This window comes from Adiantum capillus-veneris, chromosome 7 (genome assembly GCF_014529385.1).
Source record: "Adiantum capillus-veneris isolate H3 chromosome 7, ASM1452938v2, whole genome shotgun sequence".
NCBI classification, from domain to species: Eukaryota; Viridiplantae; Streptophyta; class Polypodiopsida; order Polypodiales; family Pteridaceae; genus Adiantum; species Adiantum capillus-veneris.
In genome coordinates, this window is record NC_140937.1 from 158,528,418 (window position 1) to 158,548,831 (window position 20,414).

The window sequence follows — 20,414 nt, forward strand, 5'->3', positions numbered from 1 at the left end:
TTCATTATCACATTAAGGATCACATAAAAAGAACATGTCTTAAGCTTGATTCGAATGAATCTAAAGAATCCACAAAACCCACTTTCTCTGTCAATGCAATTACTGATAACACGAGTGTGCCCCAAGTTTCTCTTGACCCTCCCATTGATGATTCTCTCATTAAATGTTATGGTCATGTGTCGGGGCAACGTTTTGTCATATTGTTTGACCCAGGTAGTATGCATGATGTGATTAGTCCCTCTCTTGTTGAGAGAGCCCGCCTAGAAATTAGTCAGAAATATCCTCTCGAGGTCTCTGGCTTTGTTCCCGGTATGGACTCTCTTATCACGCAGGAGTGTCTTGGTGTGTTGTTTACAATTCAACAAGCTGCCTTCAATAGAAGATTTTTTGTCTCTCCTCTCTCAGGATGTGATATGATTTTGGGCATTCGATGGTTTCGTGATCTTAACCCTCTCATTGATTGGGAGGCTAACATTTTCACTCTCTATGCCAAAAGTGATTCTCCCATTGTCATCGTGGAGAGGACATTGTTCATTCTCCCTCTCTCATTGCTAATATGCAAGACAAGATTGAAGAGATTCGGGAAAAGGAGACTCTCTTAGTCTCTTCTTCTCCAAAGCATGACACACAGGATTTGCATGATGATTTGAATGACAATGATAAGCATGATGAATGGATGATAATGATGAGCATGATGATTTGCATGATCAAGATGTGATTTCTCACAAGCATGATGATTTGCATGATCAACATGTGATTTCTCACAAGCATGATGAGTTGCATGAAGATGATGTGATTGTTCACAAGGATGATGTATTAGTGGATACTTTTTCTAGTGAAGCTACCCTCATTGCAGATTCGATCAAACACGAAGAACCGATCTTGGCTCTCGAGCCTAGGTCCAAAGAACCCCCCCAGGAAGAACCGACCTTGGCTCTCGAGCCTAGGTCCAAAGAACCCTCAAAGGAAGTATTATGTGTTCGCATAATTGATACGCACGCATTGTTCGAGTGTTTCATTCGTGATCGTTTCCTGTATTTTAGTCAGCGTCTTTATGTGATCCCTTTTCCTAGGCATGGCATATTGTACGTTGAGCACGTTTCACTCATGAATGAGCACGAATGTATGCAAATTTTTCATGAAAAGCTGAAAAGTATGCATTCAAGGAAGTCACATTCCCTGTCTCTTCCTTGGCATGACACATTCGTAGAACAAGCACATGAAAGTATCAGCACCAAGCATGGGCATTTCCGTTGTGAATTGCCAAAGCTGATTGATTTAGATCAGAAAGAAAAGATTCGATCTCATTGTTTGCATATGTTTGATGAACGGTTTGTCACTCTGTCTCTATGTTCATCTACATTGCATACACAGTCTTTAGAAAAGAGCGATTTTTTCCACTCACTTTACATGGAATAGGTATGGTCATGTTTTTGTGTTGGAAATGGTTTCAGGAATTTTCAGCCATGAAGATTCTTGAAGAAGAAAGAAGCATGACTCTCGACAAAGTTGAAGCATTGAAGGAGCCACAAAAGACTTTGTCGCTTTCGGCGCGGCCCAAAGAAGCAAGCGTTGCAGACCTTTATGAATTTCAAGTACCGCACGACCCACACATCAGAGTGGGCCGGCAAAGAGTCCCTTCCAGAATTCCGGATGCTATTGGCGATCTCCCTCGACGCCATACAGTTCGGTACCAGTACCTCACTTTGAAAAGGAGGGGATGTCACGTGACACATCCAACCCTATGTGTCCGTGCACAAGCTACAGCACGACAAGGGTTCAGTCCAGTCAGTCTAGATTTAGAAGTGATCTGGCACTTTTTTGAGTCTGATCGCAGACCGTGCATGTCCAGACACTTGGTGTAGATGCATATCCTCCGGTTGCACACAGCATGATCATAAGCATTCCCATCAGAATCCAAAAGAATCCTTCAGGGGAATTTTTCAATGCATTTAGCCTATTTTACCTATTTTTGACATTTTTCACTTATTATTTTTAAGTGACTTTTGTTGGAAAGTAGGTAGGGCCGTTTGAGTAAGTTTGTATTGTATATAAGCAAACCTAGACTGGCACTAATTGGCAGAAGAGGCAACAGGAGCCAAGCTCAACAGGCAACTTCTCAAGCAAGACCTTGGTGGTTCTCCCCTCCAAGCAAGACTCAGCATCCAACGTTTTCTCCATCAAGCATCATCGCCAGGAGTTCCCTCATCTAGCGTTTTTGCAACAGGTAGTCACCGCAAGAACCCCCATGCCTGGCGTTTTTCATAAGGCCTAGCGTTTTCAACAGTAGCTTCATCGCCCGCAAAGCTGCAAACATCAGCGTTTTCAGCCCTTGCCATCGCCAAACGAACGCCCATGCCTAGCGTTTTTGATCCTAGCAAAAGCAGCCCCAGTTTTCAACCTTTGGACATTTTCAGCAGATGATTTTCAGCCATAAAAGACCATCAGTTTTCAGCCCTAAGACCTGCAGAATTTCAGCGACAAAGACCTACAGAATTGGCCCCAAAACCAGCGTTTTGGATTGTAGCAGATTTCAGCCCATAGCGTTTTTGGACAGCAGATAAAAGATTGCAAATTTCAGCCCTTAGGTCGGTGTCGTCATCCCCGTCGTCATCGCCGACATAGCCTAGACTTGCATCAGTCACATGCATTCAGTTTGTACCAATTTGTGCAATCAATAGTAGACCACTCTCGCCATAGAGAGTGGGGCCTTCGGAGGAGGGTTTTACAACGTCTCTGGTGTTGTATTCTCTTCTCTCTATATATCTCAGTCTCATACACTTGCACGCACAGTGTCCATCCACTTGTTTGTGATCATTGCACTCTCAACTAAGAACGGAAGACTCTCCCTGCCATAAGAACAAAAGGAACCTTGAGCACAATTCGGAGCACTCATCTTGAGCAAAGTTCAAACATTCATTCCGCTGCACTTGACAATTGGCTTCGGCCATTTCTAAATTAATGAAATCCGGTATGTTTGTTTACTCGATCTTTATGAAAGAATTGAGCGATAAGGATAGGACAAATATGTCTAAACTTGATAAAGAACGCCAAGATTTTCTCCACTCTCACGCCGATTGCTTGTCAGAGGGCCTACAAGGCGAGTTACCACCTGCTCGTCCTGAAGATCATACCATTGATCTGATACCTAGAAGCACACCACCGAACCGGCCACCTTACCGTGTGAGCCGAGCACAGAATGAAGAGATTATGAACCAAGTGAAAGACCTCTTGGAAAAGGGTCTTGTCCAGCCTAGTACTTCACCGTATTGCTCTCCAATGTTGTTGGTTTTGAAGAAAGACGGATCTTGGAGAATGTGCATCGATTATAGAGCTCTCAACAAAATCACCATCAAGAACAGATTTCCGATTCCTAGGATCGATGATATACTCGATAGATTACAGGAATCCTCGTGCTTTAGCAGGATTAATATGAAGAGTGGATATCATCATATCATAATCGCGCCAGGAGACGTCTACAAGACAGCTTTTCGAACGACTTTTGGGTTATTTGAGTTTTTGGTGATGCCTTTTGGCTTAACCAATGCTCCTGCGACATTTAACCGGATGATGGACAGGATTTTTCGAGAGTACAGGCCATTTGTTGGCACTTTCTTTGACGACATCATTGTTTTTCTCCAAGAATGAGGCAAAACATAGAGATCGTCTCCTTCAGGTCTTTCAGGCATTACGAGATCACGAGTTAGTGATAAATGCAAAGAAAAGTGAATTTTTCCGACCAGAGATACACTTTTTGAGACACATTGTCTGCAGGAGTGCAAATGGATCCGGCCAAGATAGAGACTGTATGTGATTGGCCCGATTTGAAGAATGTCCATGAAGTTAGAAGCTTCTTGGGACTGTGTTCGTACTACAGGAGGTTCATTCGAAAGTTTGCAGAGGTTGTTTCCCCTTTGCATATCTTGACACAGAAAGGAGTCCCTTTCTCGTGGGGATCCATAGAGGTCACTGCCTTTTAGACATTGAAAGTGAAATTGACTACAGGACCAGTTTTGACTTTGCCGGACTTGCAAAAGTCATTTGAAGTATATTGTGATGCTTGTGGTCATAGTCTGGGTGCGGTCTTCATGCAAGAAGGCCATGTCATTGCTTACGAGAGCCGATTGTTCTCAAGGCCGGAGATGACAGCACAGATTTATGAGAAAGAGCTTTTGGCGGTTATGCATGCTATTACTCAGTGGCGGCATTACCTACTCGGAGCGGATTTTACTGTCTTTACAGACCATCAGAGTTTGAGCTACTTCTTGTCACAGAAGCAGCTTTCGGAAAAGCAGATGCGGTGGGCGAACATCTTGTCACAGTTTCACTTCCAAATTGTCCATGTGCAGGGACAGAAGAATGTGGTGGCAGATGCTTTGTCTCGAAAACCGTTGGTTTTGGCTATTTCCGCGATACATCATAAGAGCTTCGAGGATATGGTCGACTAGTATGCCACAGATACAGATTTTGCAGACGTTTTCACACAGATACGGGATGGGGAGACAGTAGCAGGATACTCCATTTGGGAAGGCTACTTGATGAGAAAAACCATGTTGTGCGTTACACAGCCGTTGAGGGAAAAGGTTATGATTGAATGCCACTGTCCACCTTTTACGGGTCACCGCGGCATTGCTACCACTCTGAAAGGGATAGAGAGATACTTCTTTTGGCTAAGACTCAAAAAGGATGTGGAAGAGTTTGTGCACAGTTGCTTAGTATGCCAGAAGGTCAAGTTTGACAAGCATAAAGCACAGGGATTGCTAAAGCCTTTACCCATACCCACCCACCCCTTGGAAAGTATTGCAATGGATTTCATTTTTTATCTCCCGAGAACACAGAGTGGTCACGATGGTATCTGAAGTGTTATTGACACATTTAGCAAGCAGGCTCATTTCATTCCAGTGAAGAAACTGTCAAGCCAGATCACTTAGCGAGACTGTTTGTGGCCCAGATCTTCAGATTACATGGCATGCCTCAGACGATTGTCTTCGACAGAGACCCCAGATTTACGAGTTTGTTTTGGAAGGCAATTTGGGAGAACATTGGCACGTGGTTGCAGTTCTCGTCATCGTTTCACCTGCAGACTGATGGGCAATCTGAGATTGCAAATTCAGTGGTTCTAGATTTATTGAAGTCTTATATCTCAGATCAAAAGACTCAATGGGAAAAGTACCTACCCTTTGGTGGAATTTGCCTACAATAACACGATACACTCTTCGACAGGGAAGGCGCCATTTGAGATTGTTGAAGGTGCTGCAAAGGTTCCACCCTTCCTAAGCACAAAAGATAAGATTTTTGAAGCGGATGAATATACACGAGACTTAGATACAGCTTTTGCCAAGGTTCGCGAGACTTTGCAGAAGTCTCAAGAACGACTGAAAAAGGCAGCGGATCGCCATCGTCGCGACTTGAAATTGAAGGAGGATGATTGGGTGCTCTTACGTTTTGAGAAGGCATGCCTGAGAAAGAAAAAGGGAAAGAAGAGGCTTTTTCCAAAGCTTAGTATGCGATACTACGGACCTTTCCAGGTCACTGAAAAGATAAATGATATCTCCTTCCGATTGAAACTGCCAGATACTTGGAGGATTCACAATGCATTCCATGTGAGTCTCTTGAAACCTTTTAAAGGTGATGTGCCTGATGATGGGGAATGTGATGAGCAACCCGAAGTGGAAGAAAACGAGGAGGTCCTTGTTCCTGAACAGATTTTGGCACATAAGGATACGAAGAATAAAGGTAAAGTCCGAAGGCGGTTCTTGGTTAAGTTCAAGAACTATCCTGCATTGGATGCGAAGTGGATGGAGGAGGAGCAAATACTCCTCAGATTGTGAAACTTTACCTCGATGCTTTTGGTTTAGCATAGTCTACTCCAAATGGAACCCAGAATTCAGCTTGGCCGGAGATTTGGTGCAGTGGGATGCACAAGAGGGGAGTCACTCCGCTCCTTTGTCAACACATGCCTTGATTTAGATACTAGAGTCACTGATGTCTCTTTGAGCTTCAAGGATACTGAAAGCTGGCAATATTCTGTTGTATGACTTTATGAAATGAAATTCCTGATTATGACACTGATTTCTTCTTGACTTCTTTTAAGTGCAAGAACTGATAGACGAAATGACAGAAGCATTTTGGTCTAATTAATCTTGAATAGACATGGTTGCAATAGGGGTTAGTCAATCGGACATCGATGAGGTCCCGATTGGATCTAGATGTGATTGCTAGCTACATTGCCGATAAATCATGGTCTAAGATCCGAATCAATGTTGAATGTCATGTAATGTCCTGTGATGTCTAGTGATGTCCTACGATGTCGTGTGATGTGATTGTCGATTGGTACATGTGCTAGATGTGTGTTCCTAGTACGTAGGTACTAACAGTCAGTGTCTGCTAAGACGGTTTATGGCCTCTGTCTGTTTTGCAGGCGTAATCGAGGGCGATTACAATGCTTTCAAGAGGGGGGTATGTCACAAAGTGATGACGTGGCTACCGAGAGCAAAAACCCTAATTTATGCCAAAAACCCTAAAACCTGCAAACCCTAATTTCTGCCAAAAACCTTAATCTACAGAAACCCTAATTCTGGAAACCCTAACCCTAAATGTGGCTGAAACCCTAATTCGGGCGGCAGAAATGCCACATGGCAACAGTACGGATTTTCGGGTTTGCGGCGGATTTTACGGCGCCGATTTTTCAGCTTTTGGCGACGCAAATTGGCCAAGGAGAGAGAGAGAGAGAGAGAGAGAGAGAGAGAGAGAGAGAGAGAGATGGATGAAATGAAATGTTATATTAACGTCTTCAAAAGGCCAAAGTGACCTATGAGACTAGAGAGTTACAATGTGGTGGATCTGATACAAAGTCAGAGTAACAAGATGACAAAATGACAAAATAAAATATTATGGAATCCTAGATTGTTGGGTGTGGACTAAGGAGCTAAAACAGCTAGCTGGGATAGGTAGATCATAGGAGATCCAGCATCGGTCGCTGGCGGATCTCATCAATCTCCTCCATGGTCAGTAGTCTGACCGGGCGTTGTGCAAGTCGAGCCAAAGTGACCTGGATCCTCTGATGCAGCCTCTGTCGATGTTGTGTAGTCCTCCGCAGTTGTGGGCGTCTGGATCTCCCAACTCAGTCGCTCGTTCGATCAGTATGCCCTTTACTAGCATACTGATGTCTTTACTAGCAGAGAGGTCCATTGTATCAGCTCACCCTTTGTATTCCCTTTGTATCAGCTTTCACCCCACCCCTACCCACTATTTTCTTTTCAGTTCTTTGTACTTTTTGTACCTAGACCTGGTATTAGATTCACCACATGTAACCTTTTGGTCTCATAGGTCATTTTGGCCTTTTGAAGACGTTAATATCATAGTTACCCGGAACGCGGAACGAGAACGGCGACGGGATCCCCGCATAACGGGGGAACGCCTAGGGGTCCGAAACGGGAACGGCGCGGAACGGGAGGTTAAAAAACACCCAAATAGTGCATTTTTTAGCTCCTTGTGTTTAAATACAAGGAGTATTAGAGTGCTTTGACTCTAATACTCACAAAAAACTCGTTTTGAAGACCATTCAACCTTGCTATGACTAGATGAAGATGAGAGAGAGAGAGAGAGAGAGCTTGAGAGAGTGAGAGGGAGAGACTCGAGAGAGTGAGAGGGAGAGGGAGAGATTTGAGAGAGTGGGAGGGAGAGGAAGAGAGCTTGAAGGCTTGAAGCCTTGAGCCTTGAGAGAGTGAGTCTTGAGAGGGAGAGATCTTGAGAGTGTGAGAGGGAGAGAGCTTGACCCTTGAGGATTAGCTTGTGGAGAGAAAGGGGGAGGGGGGTGCATTTTATGAGTCCTTGAGGCCTTGCACACTTCAAAAAGAAGCCCAAGCATTTACTTCAATTTTTCCAATTTTTGCCAAATTTGTTTGTAGCCGTTGGCCGTTCCAGGGGCATTCCGGGGGCATTCCGGAACGTTCCGGAACGGCCATTCCGGTTTGCACTGGCCACCTGGAACGTCAGACGTTCCGGGACGTTTCGGAACGTTCGGGAAGGGAACTGCCCCCCGGAACGCCGGAACGGGGGCTAGGGGGCGTTCCCCGGTAACTCTGGTTAATATTACATTTCATTTCATTTCATCTCTCTCTCTCTCTCTCTCTCTCTCTCTCTATGGGGTGCAGGTTTGGGGACCTTCTATAGGCCAGGATGGTTGGAGGCGTATGGAGAAGCCCATGGTATCTATGATCTCTCGACTGATTAGAGCCAAGGCTTCCGTACCGCATGATATCATTCGAGCGGAATTAGCTGCCTCCCCTATGGAAATTGAGGCGCTTACCAGATCAATCTCCTTTGTACACAGTCTGTGGGATACTACCAGAGACAAATATGCCAGGGTGGCTCTAGAGTCCTCCAGACAATTAGCTCTTAATGGGGATACATCATGCTGGTTTGCACAGATGGCATCATGGTTTCAAACACATGGTTTCACCATGGATAGGTTGCCTCCTTTTCAATACTCTCTACAGGCACCCTTGAGGTCCCTGACACGGGTAGAGATTAATAAACTCATTCGTCAGGATCTGATCCAACTGGACACGAGGAGGACATGGATAGAGCCGTTACAGGAGTTGGGCACAAAGATGGCTTTCTATAGAGAGCATCTTCTCCACCTCACGGGGGATGGGTTTGTGATTCGACCTAGCTATATGGACACGCATCTTTCTCATGGTTTGCGTTGTGCCATTGGCCAGATACGCACGTCCTCACATCAGCTCGAGATTGAGACTGGTAGATTCAGAGGGACACCAGCTGATAGCAGGATATGCCGCTTATGCCATCTAGAGCCAGAGACAGAAGTACATTACATATGTCATTGCACAGTGTACTATGAGACACGAGGCCGTTTTCATTGTCTATTCAAAGAAGGTTTTGGGCCTCTATCTAGGGTCATGAGTTATGAGGATCAAAGATGTCTTGGGCTATATCTACTTGAGTTACACAGGCATAGAGAAACTTTACTGAGGAGAGCTGAAGAGAGACAACCCTAGAGACAGATCACAGATTTCTTTACACTAGATATTGTACACCCAGAAGAACAGACAAAGGAGCAGCCAACAGTGAAGAGGCCTACCCGCACTACTCGCATTCTCATAGACCGAGCATTGGAGCTAGGGAGATCTAGACGACCCCGATGGAGAAGAGGAGCTACACAGTTTCGAAGGAGGCTACAGCAAAGGATTCGAGCCATACTCTTTCGTCGTCCAGAGTGCAGATGAAGATTGATCTCTATGAAGATGGATCTCTACTCCCCTCCCATATTGTCTTCACATTGTACTGCTTAGTTTAGGATCCCGCAGTATTTATATTTGGTATCCTAGTTTAATTTATTTTGTTAATCTGACTTTGTATGAGATACACCGCATTGTAACTTTCTAGTCTCATAGGTCACTTTGGCCTTTTGAAGACGTTAATATAACATTTCATTTCATTTCATCTCTCTCTCTCTCTCTCTCTCTCTCTCTCTCTCTCTCTCTCTCTCTCTCTCTCTCTCTCTCTCTCTCTCTCTCTCTCTCTCTCTCTCTCTCTCTCTCTCTCTCTACACCCTCGTGAGGGGAGACTATGTATCACTTTGAGGTCCCATGGGTCATTTCTGGCCCCCCGCGGACGTTAATACCAAATCAAATCTCTCATACACCAACCAGCAGAATGCACGTGTCTCCATCTCTCTTCTCCTCCTTTTTCGCAGCCCCCCATGCGCTCCCCAGTCTGCACTATTTTGTTGTTTTGTCTCTCTCTCTCTCTCTCTCTCTCTCTCTCTCTCTCTCTCTCTCTCTCTCTCTCTCTCTCTCTCTCTGAGCCGGAGGAAGGGGTGCATTCCCCAGAGGCTTGCGCATGGTTTTGCAATCTCTACACCTGCGAACTGTTGAGTGCAGGCTGCGATTGGGGCAGAGTTAGTAGCAGCAATCACGGCTGATGGTGAGGCGCAAGTAATTGGGGAGGGAGGCAGCACAAGGTGCAAGTGATTCGTAAACCTGTGAGGACCGGGGTTTCACGCAAACTCTATTGAGGCACGAGAACCTATGAGGGCCAAGAAATTCACTCTGAGGTTGCTTGTCAGGGGCTGTTGCAGTAGGTCTTAGTGCTAAGAAGGGAATCTTAGGGGATAACAATTTTATTTTGCACGAGCCAGTAAGAGTTTCATTGCTTTGAATCGGACCATCTCTCTCTCCCACGTGCCATGCCTTCCCTCTCTCTCTCTTCAAATGCTCTCGCCTGCTCTCTCCTCTCCCCTACGTTTGTCCACCATCGTCAAGCTCTCAACCCTGCTATGTTGTCGTTGCTTGCAACCCCATCTTCTCTCAACAACCACTTGGGCTAGATCAGGCGCCCCCATTGCTGCTCAACCTCACCTTGCATTGCGGCCGACATTGCTTCCTCCACTGCGCCCTCCCACTTACCTGTGCCCTACAGTGTCATCGCTGCTCTCAACCCCTCGTGCATCCATCCAGTAGCTCTGCCCTCAAGAGAGCTACCAATTCTGCGTCCAACGCACCCCCCCCCCCCCCCTTCCTATTGTTGCTCTACTGCAAATATCGCCCCGCCGGCTTCACATCAGCGCCTATTCACGCCCTTCATGCTCCTCATTATCGCCCCTTTGTCACTCCACAAAGCCAACTGCTCACAGGCCGCCTTCCCTGCTCGTTACCTGTCCGTGCTCTGCATTGCAGCGAGACCAACGTTGTCGCCCTATCATCATCGACCTCACCTTTCTCCACCTCCTTGCTGTCTGCACCCGGTAACTCCTCATTTGATGCCCTGATTGCCTCTGCCAAACTTGCATGAGATTTGCCCATGTCAACACCTCATATCTTCAAGATATGGCGGGGTGCATCTCTTGATGTATATCTTGAAGATCTCATTCACGAACCCATCCGACAAAGAAAATAAATGTCCACTAAATTCATGCGCCAATCAAAAATTAATCAGTCTACAAAATCTAGTTTTAAAATAACCTCCCTTTTTTCATTAGCAAAAAGGGGACTAAGGCCTTACCCCTTTGGGGCAGACCAAAAAACATACAAGAAACTGATGTAAGTCGAGAGAGTTCCATTCTACATGCACACACACGTTGACCAAAAAAAAAACTCACCATTTGGATTTCCATGCTCATAAAAGCCACGTAGAAGAGCAACTGCCTCGTCTGCCAAAATTCCTCCAGCACATTGTATACTCTGGGTTTTGTAATCAGGTAATAAACTACAACAAAAAAACACCACACTCCAAAATTCATGCATAAACATATCGCATTAACTAGCAAATAATGTATAATGCAAGCCCTCTATGATCATTCTACTTCCAGCTGTTCAAAAACATATGGCAACACAGTAACTACCTAAATGATCAGTCAAGCTTGTGCCATCTTCATTCACAACATAATCATCAACACCATTGCTACCATCATTATAATCCTTGTCCTGATCAAAGACACTACCAACAGCATTCAAGTATAATTGGAGAACCTTCTTTTCTTATAGAGTGCTAAAATCTTGCAGTTAGCATGATCATACAGAAAAGGTTGTGCATAAAATTACGAGTATAAGTTTTCGATTCACCTGTCACCACAAGGCCCACACCCTACAGAATGTATGGGAAGAACAGATCCACAACCTCCAAACCTATCATTCCCACAACCATAGAAAACTTTTTTGATTCCTGCCAACAAATGACACATGAGAAGTCAAACTTCCTAATCAAGCACACTCCAATGCTGTCTCCACAAAAACGAACCTAAAATAGAGAGAGCTGCAGCACACATGATGCAGGGCTCACATGTGACAAACAGCTCACAACTACAAAAATTGTCTGCCACTTGCTTCTGAGTGAGGCCTGCTTGCTGCCATTGAAACAAGAGTTTGTCTATGGCTTCCATCTCTGCATGCCGTGTAGCCTACAGCTTACAAAAAGCAAAGTAAAACAATAAGCATTCAAGGCTACCCGTGTCTATTTTTGCTTCGCATGCTCAAATAGAACTACATTTCCAGATGCATTTGTTTTGTTGCTTCCCGAAGCTATAACTTTTCCATCCTTCACAATCACGCAGCTGTGAACAGGAAGCATTCAACTATATAAATTCACCTTAATCCAAAGCATGATGTTAATATAACCAATTACTACAGAATCACAAAAATGTTGACCAAACATGTAAATTTTGCATGAAACCAAGAAACCAAGGTTCTAAGAAGATTTTTACAGATGTGGAGTATTCTTGTTGATTCTGTAATGTTACAAGCTTACCTGTGTGATCAAGCAACTAGTCTTAAGATAGAAGAATTAAAGTTTTGTAATGTGCGATTCGCGAAGAGCATAGGCCTTAGATTGACGGTTTTGTAATGTGCAATTCGCAAAGAACACAGGCCTTAGATGAGGTGGTGAAATTGCATGCATGGAATACAATTGCAGCAAACATTATAGATTTTCTGGTTTGCATGCCTATTGATGTGTTTTGCATTGGAAGACCTCCGCTAATGAGGCCATAATTTTCAAGAGGCTTAACTCTCTTAACAGTAGGAGTCTAGGACAAACTATGCTCAAAGCACAACCAACATACTTGAATAACAATGCATGCAATTGGAGCAGAAGTTCCAGAAGACATAAGAACTCATACCCAATCGGGACTTCCATTCGCTGCAATGCCTCCACAGCCTTGACATCAAAAAAGAAATCATGAGCAGCGTTTAAAAGAACTGAAGGAACTAAATGATCAATAAAGCAATTTATCACAGCAAATCAAACATATTCAACATCCACGCTGAGGCGATCACACATACATTGGTGGGGAGCAAAAGGGTACCTGCTCAAGGGCAAGCCTCATCAAGGCCACCTGCTTCTCTTTGTCTTCAACTTCACTCATGTTCCTGTGATAGAGTGCAAACTCTCTCTCTCTCTCTCTCTCTCTCTCTCTCTCTCTCTCTCTCTCTCTCTCTAGTGCAATGCACTTTACACCTAAACGGAGTTCAAACCTCACCACATATACCTTATCCCTAAAACAGCTAGATTGCTTATCCAACCCTATAAAAGAAACTCCTCTCTGTATTGTTCCACAGCAGTTGTTGTATGCAATTCAAATTCGAATTTCCCCCTCTACTTGGTGTCAATTCCCCCTTCCCTTCTTTCTCACACCTCTCTCTCTTCTCTACCTCCATCTCTCTGTCTATTCTCTCCTTCTTTACTCTCTCACTCTATCTTCTATATATCACTCAAGTTCACATGGTATCAGAGCTTTAGAACTTGAGCTCATAAGTACTCTACGAGCCTTCTCTCAAAGCAACGGCCTATTTTACGCCCATCTCTCACTTCCAAGGTTTACTCGGCTAGCATGACTAGCGCCTCGTCACCTATGGTTGCAAACACCAAGTCAAGGTATTGCACCATTGACAAGCTCAATGGGAACAATTACAATGTGTGGAAGCTGAGAATGGAGCTATATTTGAAGCAACTTGGCCTCTGGAAGATTGTTTCTGGAGATGAAATAAGACCCAAGTGAAGACGACTACGCCTCCGACACGGAGCTACACTCGGCATGGGATTCAAGGGACATTACGGCTCAAATGGAGATTATACTCCATTTGAGGATAGGCAAGTCCAAATGGTGCGGACTCTATCCACCTCTAAGGCTATTTCGGAGTTCTTCAACAACAGTTATGAGCACACTGATCTTGTTTACCAAGTCTCCCTGATCAAGAGGCTTGTGAACAATACTATGCAAGAAGGCCAATCTGCAGTCAAGTTTCTTGACAATTGGTAGCCACTATTAGATGAAGTTCTCATCTCTAGAATGGAGATTTCAGAGAAATTTCAATGTATGCTTCTATTGGCGGCTTTACCTGCAAGCTGGAGAGCCTTTGTTACTACTCAAGCCCTGTCCCAGATGCAATTGCAAGGCCTTGTATCCAAAATCCATCAGGAAGAAGCTTTGAGAGACCAGTCTAATGGCTCTACTCCAATGGCTCTAGCCACTCATATCAATTTCAGAAAAGGTGGTCCTAACCACCATTACAACAATTCAAGGCAACTGCATAAAGGTGGTTCTAACCGCCCTAGAAATGCGCCTTATGGTCAAGTTCAATGCCACAACTGCAAGAAGTTCGGACACATTGCAAAGGACTGCAGATCCAAAACCAAGCATCATGGTGGTAATCATGGAGGATTCAACGGACATAAAGCAAATGGAAGCTATCATCACAAAGCTCATGCTCATTTCACTAATGTTTCGAGCTATGATGGTGATACACACCCTACTTCTATACAACTTTTTGCTGCAAGCTTCAGCTCCTCTAAGCCACATCACAACTCTTCTATCTGGTATCTAGACACTGGAGCTACACATCACATGACATATCATTTTAATTGGCTTGCACACTACACTCCTCTACAACACCCACTTGAAGTCCTCATGGGGGATAGCAACATTCAACATGCTCAAGGATATGGCACTGTTGCCATTACCCTACCAAATGGCACTACAGCTCACTTAGACAAGGTATACTATGTACCTGGTCTAAAGCAGAATCTCATCTCAGTAGGAGAGCTCACCTCCAAGGGCATTACAGTTTCTTTCACGCATGATAAGTGCATCCTACATACTATTGATACAAATCACAAGCCTTTCTCTATATCTTGCCCCAAGGAAGGACGCTTGTATCCTCTCGGCTCTAGCAAAGTCCAAGCCAAAGCACTTTCAACAGTCATCAATTCTCCTAAGCACTTACTTGGCACTACAGGCTAAGTCATGTCTCGCAACAAGTGCTCAAAGATATGCAGCAGAAGGAGACACTTACTTGGCACTACAGGCTAGGTCATGTCTCGCAACAAGTGCTCAAAGATATGCAAGAGAAGGAGCTAGTGGTAGGTTTGCCAACCACAATTACACCAATTACATTTCGTGAAGCATGCGTATTGAGCAAAGCTAAAAATTTCAAGTTCCCAAGGTCAAAATCCCATACAGCTCAACCTCTTCAGCTTATCCACTCGGATTTGTGCGGCCCAATGCAGACACAATCACTCACCGGCAACAAATACTTCCTAATCTTCATCGACGACTATTCAAGGTACACTTATGTCTATTTCTTGGCAGATAAAAGTGCTACTTTCATCCTACACGAGCACCAACTGAAGCCCTCTTTAGCTCACCCAGTCGCAACAAACCATTTCAGCCCCTACCTCATTCAAAAACGACCCAAAACAGCCCTCATTTCAACCCCTCAACTTCTCCTTCATCGCCTCTAGACATGGCACACACCCCTATTGTAGTCTCATCATCATACTCAACCCCGCCTACTTCTACTACTCGTAGAAAGACCATCACTCCCATCACCATTTCCTCTTCTTCCTCAGCCCTCAAGGCATCCAATCATCATTCTATTCAACCCTCCGGATCAGCCTCAATGGATGATGAAGGATCTCACCTCCCCTTTGCCCTCGACACTGCTCTCTTGAAGCCATCTACGAAGCAACTTCCTTTGCCTCGTTCTCGATTCAAGAAGAAGAAGACCTCTCCATCAACATCCCCGACCCGCTCGAGGAGAACATGCTCTCAATCGAAGACGCCATTGCCTCTCCCGAGGGCGAACAATGGATTGAAGCCATGAAGGAAGAGCTTCAACCACATGAAGAAGCTCAAACTTGGACTATCACGCCAAGCCCCGATGACGCCAATGTCATTGGTTGCCGATGGATTCTCAAGAAGAAGCATCGCCCCAACGGTTCTGTCGAACCCTACAAAGCCAGGCTTGTCGCGAAGGGCTATACTCAACAACATGGTACAGATTTCACTGATACTTACTCTCACGTCATGGGTATCACATCATTTCGCATACGTGTTGCATTAGCCGCTTTCTTTGACATTCCTCTTCATCACATTGACATTCGCACTGCCTTTTTACACGGATGGCTAGATGAAGTCATTTATATGGTTCAACCGCCGTACTTCTATTGTGATGATCCCACTATCTATGTATGCAAGCTACATAAGCCTATATACGGTCTCAAGCAGTCTGCACGACACTGGTTCAAGCGCTTGCATGCTTTTCTTATCAAATGGGGATAGGTTCAATGCACTTCTGACCCAAACTTATTCTATCATACTCTTTTTCATGGATGGGCAATCATCAGTGTCTATGTCGATGATATTCCTATCATTGCTAGTGATGAGACATATGTCTCACATGTTGTGGAAATGTTCAAGGAGGAATTCCCAGTCCATGACAACGGCCCTATGACCTACTTCTTGGGCATAGAGGTCAACAGGGATCCAAATGGCAGATTCATCAAGCTTTCACAGCGGAAATACATTGAAGACATATTGGGTGAGTATGGTCTTCTCTCTTCTAGTGCACAACTCTCTACACCACTACTTGTCGAGCATAAATTATTCACTTCTCTGCCACCATCTAATGCTGATACTTATTCTATGTCAAGCTTTCCCTACGCTCGCTTAATTGGCCAGCAAAGGTACCTCATATCATGCACAAGACTTGATATTAGCTTTACAGGTCATGTATTATCTCGACATATGAAGGCTGCCATGGTCTCCCTGCCTGAACTTGAGTGATATATAGAAGATAGAGTGAGAGAGTAGAGAAGGAGAGAAGAGACAGAGAGATGGAGGTAGAGAAGAGAGAGAGGTGTGAGAGAGAAGGGAAGGGAGATTTGACACCAAGTAGAGGGGGAAATTCAAATTTGAATTGCATACAAACAACTGCTCTAGAACAATACAGAGAGGAGTTCCTTTTATAGGCTTGGATAAGCAATCTAGATGTTGTAGGGATAAGGTGTATGTGGTGAGGTTTGAACTCCGCTCAGGTGTAAAGTGCATTGCACTTTCCACATCCCCCCTCACACTGAAACCATAACAGAAAGCATAGAGCATTTGTGAGGAGATACCCCCTCAAATGCGAGTACAAAATAAAACTATGCTGAAATACAATGAATGTTGTTGAAGATGAAGCTAGGGAGCTTCCAAACCGGCTCTTGTTGAGAAAGGAATGAGGAACTGCTTTGGTAAGGAAATCGGCGACATTCTCTGTGGTAGAGATGTATTTGAGGTGGATGAGGTTGTCTTCTACTAGCTCCTTGATGAAGTGATACGCGAGCTTCATGTGCTTTGTGGGCTTGGTAAGCTGAGGACTCTTCGCCATTGCAATTGCTCATTGATTGTCCCAATGTAGAATGATTGGCAGAGTGGCACATGGAATCGGCAGTTCTTCTAGGAGTTGGTGAAGCCACAATGCTTCACGAGCAGCGAGGGAGACTCCTATATACTCTGCCTCGGTAGATGATAGAGCAAGTGAAGTCTGGCGCTTGCTTTGCAAGGAAATAGCACCACCTACAAGAAGAAATACATGCCCAGAGATGCTATGCATATTCGGGTCTTGGCCGGCCCAGTCGGCATCAACAAAACCTTTGATTTGCAGTGGTGATGAGTGGTGCTGACTATAATAGGTGAGAGAATGATGGTGAGTGTGGTGTAAGTAGCGCAATGATCTCTTGGCAACGAGACCATGGCATTTGTGAGATGCCTTCATATAACGAGACAATACATGACTTGTAAACCTAATGTCAAGTCTTGTGCATGATATGAGGTACCTTTGCTGGCCGATTAAGCGAGCGTAGGGAAAGCTTGACATAGAATAAGTATCATCATAAGATGGTGGCAGAGAAGTGAATAATTTATGCTTGACAAGTAGTGGTGTAGAGAGTTGTGCACTAGAAGAGAGAAGATCATACTCACCCAATATGTCTTCAATGTATTTCCGCTGTGAAAGCTTGATGAATCTGCCATTTGGATCCTTGTTGACCTCTATGCCCAAGAAGTAGGTCATAGGGCCGTTGTCATGGACTAGGAATTCCTCCTTGAACATCTCCACAACATGTGAGACATATGTCTCATCACTAGCAATGATAGGAATATCAACGACATAGACACCCATGATTGCCCATCCATGAAAGAGAGTATGATAGAATAAGTTTGGGTCAGAAGTGCATTGAACCCATCCCCATTCGATAAGAAAAGCATGCAAGCGCTTTAACCATTATCGTGCAAACTGCTTGAGACCGTATATAGGCTTATGTAGCTTGCATACATAGATACTAGGATCATCACAGTAGAAGTAGGGCGGTTGAGCCATATAAATGACTTCATCTAGCCATCCATGTAAAAGGACTGCACATCCAAAACCAAGCATCATGTTGGTAATTATGGAGGATTCAACGGACATAAAGCAAATGGAGGCTATCATCACAAAGCTCATGCTCATTTCACCAGTGATATACACCCTACTTCTATACAACTTTCTGCTGCAAGCTTCAGCTCCTCTAAACCACATCACAACTCTTCTATCTAGTATCTAGACAATAGAGCTACACATCACATGACATATCATTTTGATTGGCTTGCACAATACACTCCTCTTCAACACCCACTTGAAGTCCTCATGGGGGATAGCAACATTCAACATGGTAAAGAGTATGGCACTGTTGCCATTACCCTACCAAATGGCACTATACTTCACTTAGACAAGGTATACTTTGTACCTGGTCTAAAGCAGAATCTCATCTCAGTAGGAGAACTCACCTCAAAAGGCATTACAGTTTCTTTCACGCACGATAAGTGCATCCTGCATACAATTGACACAAATTACAAGCCTTTCTCTATATCCTGCCCCAAGCAAGGACGCTTGGCTCTAGCAAAGTCCAAGCCAAAGCACTTTCAACAGTCATCAATTCTCCTAAGCAAGAGGAGACACTTACTTGGCACTACAGGCTAGGTCATGTCTCACAACAAGTGCTCAAAGATATGCAGCAGAAGGAGCTAGTGGTAGGTTTGCCATCCACAATGACACCAATTACATTTTGTGAAGCATGCGTATTGGGCAAAGCTAAGCATTTCAAGTTTCCAAGGTCAAAATCCCATACAGCTCAACCTCTTGAGCTTATCCACTCGGATTTGTGCGGCCCAATGCAGACACAATTACTCACTGGCAACAAATACTTCCTAATCTTCATCGACGACTATACAAGGTACACTCATGTCTATTTTTTGGTAGATAAAGCTGCAACATTTATCAAATTTCAGGCTTTCAAAGCTGTCGTGGAAACACAACTGGATCGCAAAAACAAGGCACTGAGGACAGACAATGGTGGGGAATACAGAAGCAATGAATTTCAACAATATTGTGTATCAAATGGTATTCGACGGGAATTTACAATTCCGGATCACCCTCAGCAAAATAGGGTCGCCGAGCGCAAGAATCGCACTTTAGTCAAAGCTGCTCGCTCAATGCTAGCCCTCGCTCGACTTCCTATTACATTCTGGGAAGAAGCCATAGCTACCGCCACCTACATTAAGAATCGAGTCCTCTCATCCGTCAATCCACACAAAACTGCTTACCAGCTATGGTTCAACCACCCGCCCAACATAACCCATCTCAAGATCTTTGGTTCCCCGGCATATCCTTTGCTCACTAGTCCTCAACCCAAATTTTCTCCTAAGAGCATCCACACTATCTTCTACGGATACGGCGACACTCATGGCGTTAAGGCATATCGCCTTTACAATTCGAAAACCAATAAGTTTTTGTTCTCAAGGTCAGTGGTATTCTGTGAATTTCTTCTCTTTAATCATCCCGGTGATGCTCCGCCCTCATCAACCACTCAGCCCCTTCTGCCTACCCCAGATACACTATGCGGTAAGTACCCTACGGCTACTACATTTAACAACTCACTGAACCATAGTGTGAACGACCACTTAAGCACTTTAATTCAAAATCAAAAGCCCACAAGCTTAAAAACGAAAACTGCCAAAACTAATAAGCTGGCGCAACCTCTCTCTACAAGTATTCTAGCGCTACCCTTAGCACTAGTTTCCCATCGTTCTGCACCTAGTCAACTTGCGCCACTTGATGGCATGGCCACACACTCTAAAGCTCTCAAACACATTACAAGAAGGCCACAGACACACCATTTGAGCCCTCTGTATCATGCCATTCCTCTCCTCATGAGCTCCACTTCTCAAGCTCCATTGCACCATCTCCTGCTCCAAGCATAATCAGCCCCTTACCTCATTCAAAAACGTCCCCAAACAGCCCTCATTTCATCCCCTCAGCTTCTCCTTCCTCGCTTCTAAGCATGGCACACACACCTATTGTCGTATCATCCGCCTTCTCAACCCCGCCTACTTCTACTACTTGTAGAAACACCATCACTCCCATCACTATTTCCTCTTCTTCCTCAGCCCTCAAGGCATCCAATCATCATTCTATTCAACCCTCCGGATCAGCCCCAACGGATCAACCGGCTCTTGTTGAGCAAAGAATGTGTTTCTCAAGAGGAACTGCTTTGGTAACGAAATCGGCGACATTCTCTGTGGTAGAGATGTATTT

General features: G+C 44.5%; 1 protein-coding gene across 11 annotated transcripts in view; it reads right to left on the bottom strand.

The window, feature by feature from the left end:
- The window catches only part of LOC147454918 (tRNA-specific adenosine deaminase TAD2-like), a 78,523-nt gene that overhangs the window by 17,774 nt on the left and 40,335 nt on the right, over nucleotides 1–20,414 (bottom strand). For 4 of the 11 annotated variants that reach the window (XM_086516735.1, XM_086516734.1, XM_086516733.1 and 1 more), the window contains exons 3-8: nucleotides 12,827–12,890; nucleotides 12,584–12,678; nucleotides 12,010–12,076; nucleotides 11,764–11,923; nucleotides 11,589–11,688; nucleotides 11,126–11,232 (exon numbers count right to left, since the gene is read on the bottom strand). In XM_086516735.1, the coding sequence (XP_086372861.1) occupies nucleotides 11,126–11,232; nucleotides 11,589–11,688; nucleotides 11,764–11,923; nucleotides 12,010–12,076; nucleotides 12,584–12,678; nucleotides 12,827–12,890 (593 nt within the window). Of the gene's footprint in view, nucleotides 1–11,125; nucleotides 11,233–11,368; nucleotides 11,451–11,588; nucleotides 11,689–11,763; nucleotides 11,924–12,009; nucleotides 12,077–12,583; nucleotides 12,679–12,826; nucleotides 12,891–20,414 lie in introns of all 11 variants that reach the window. The other 7 variants (XM_086516741.1, XM_086516740.1, XM_086516742.1 and 4 more) reach the window with 3 other exon arrangements.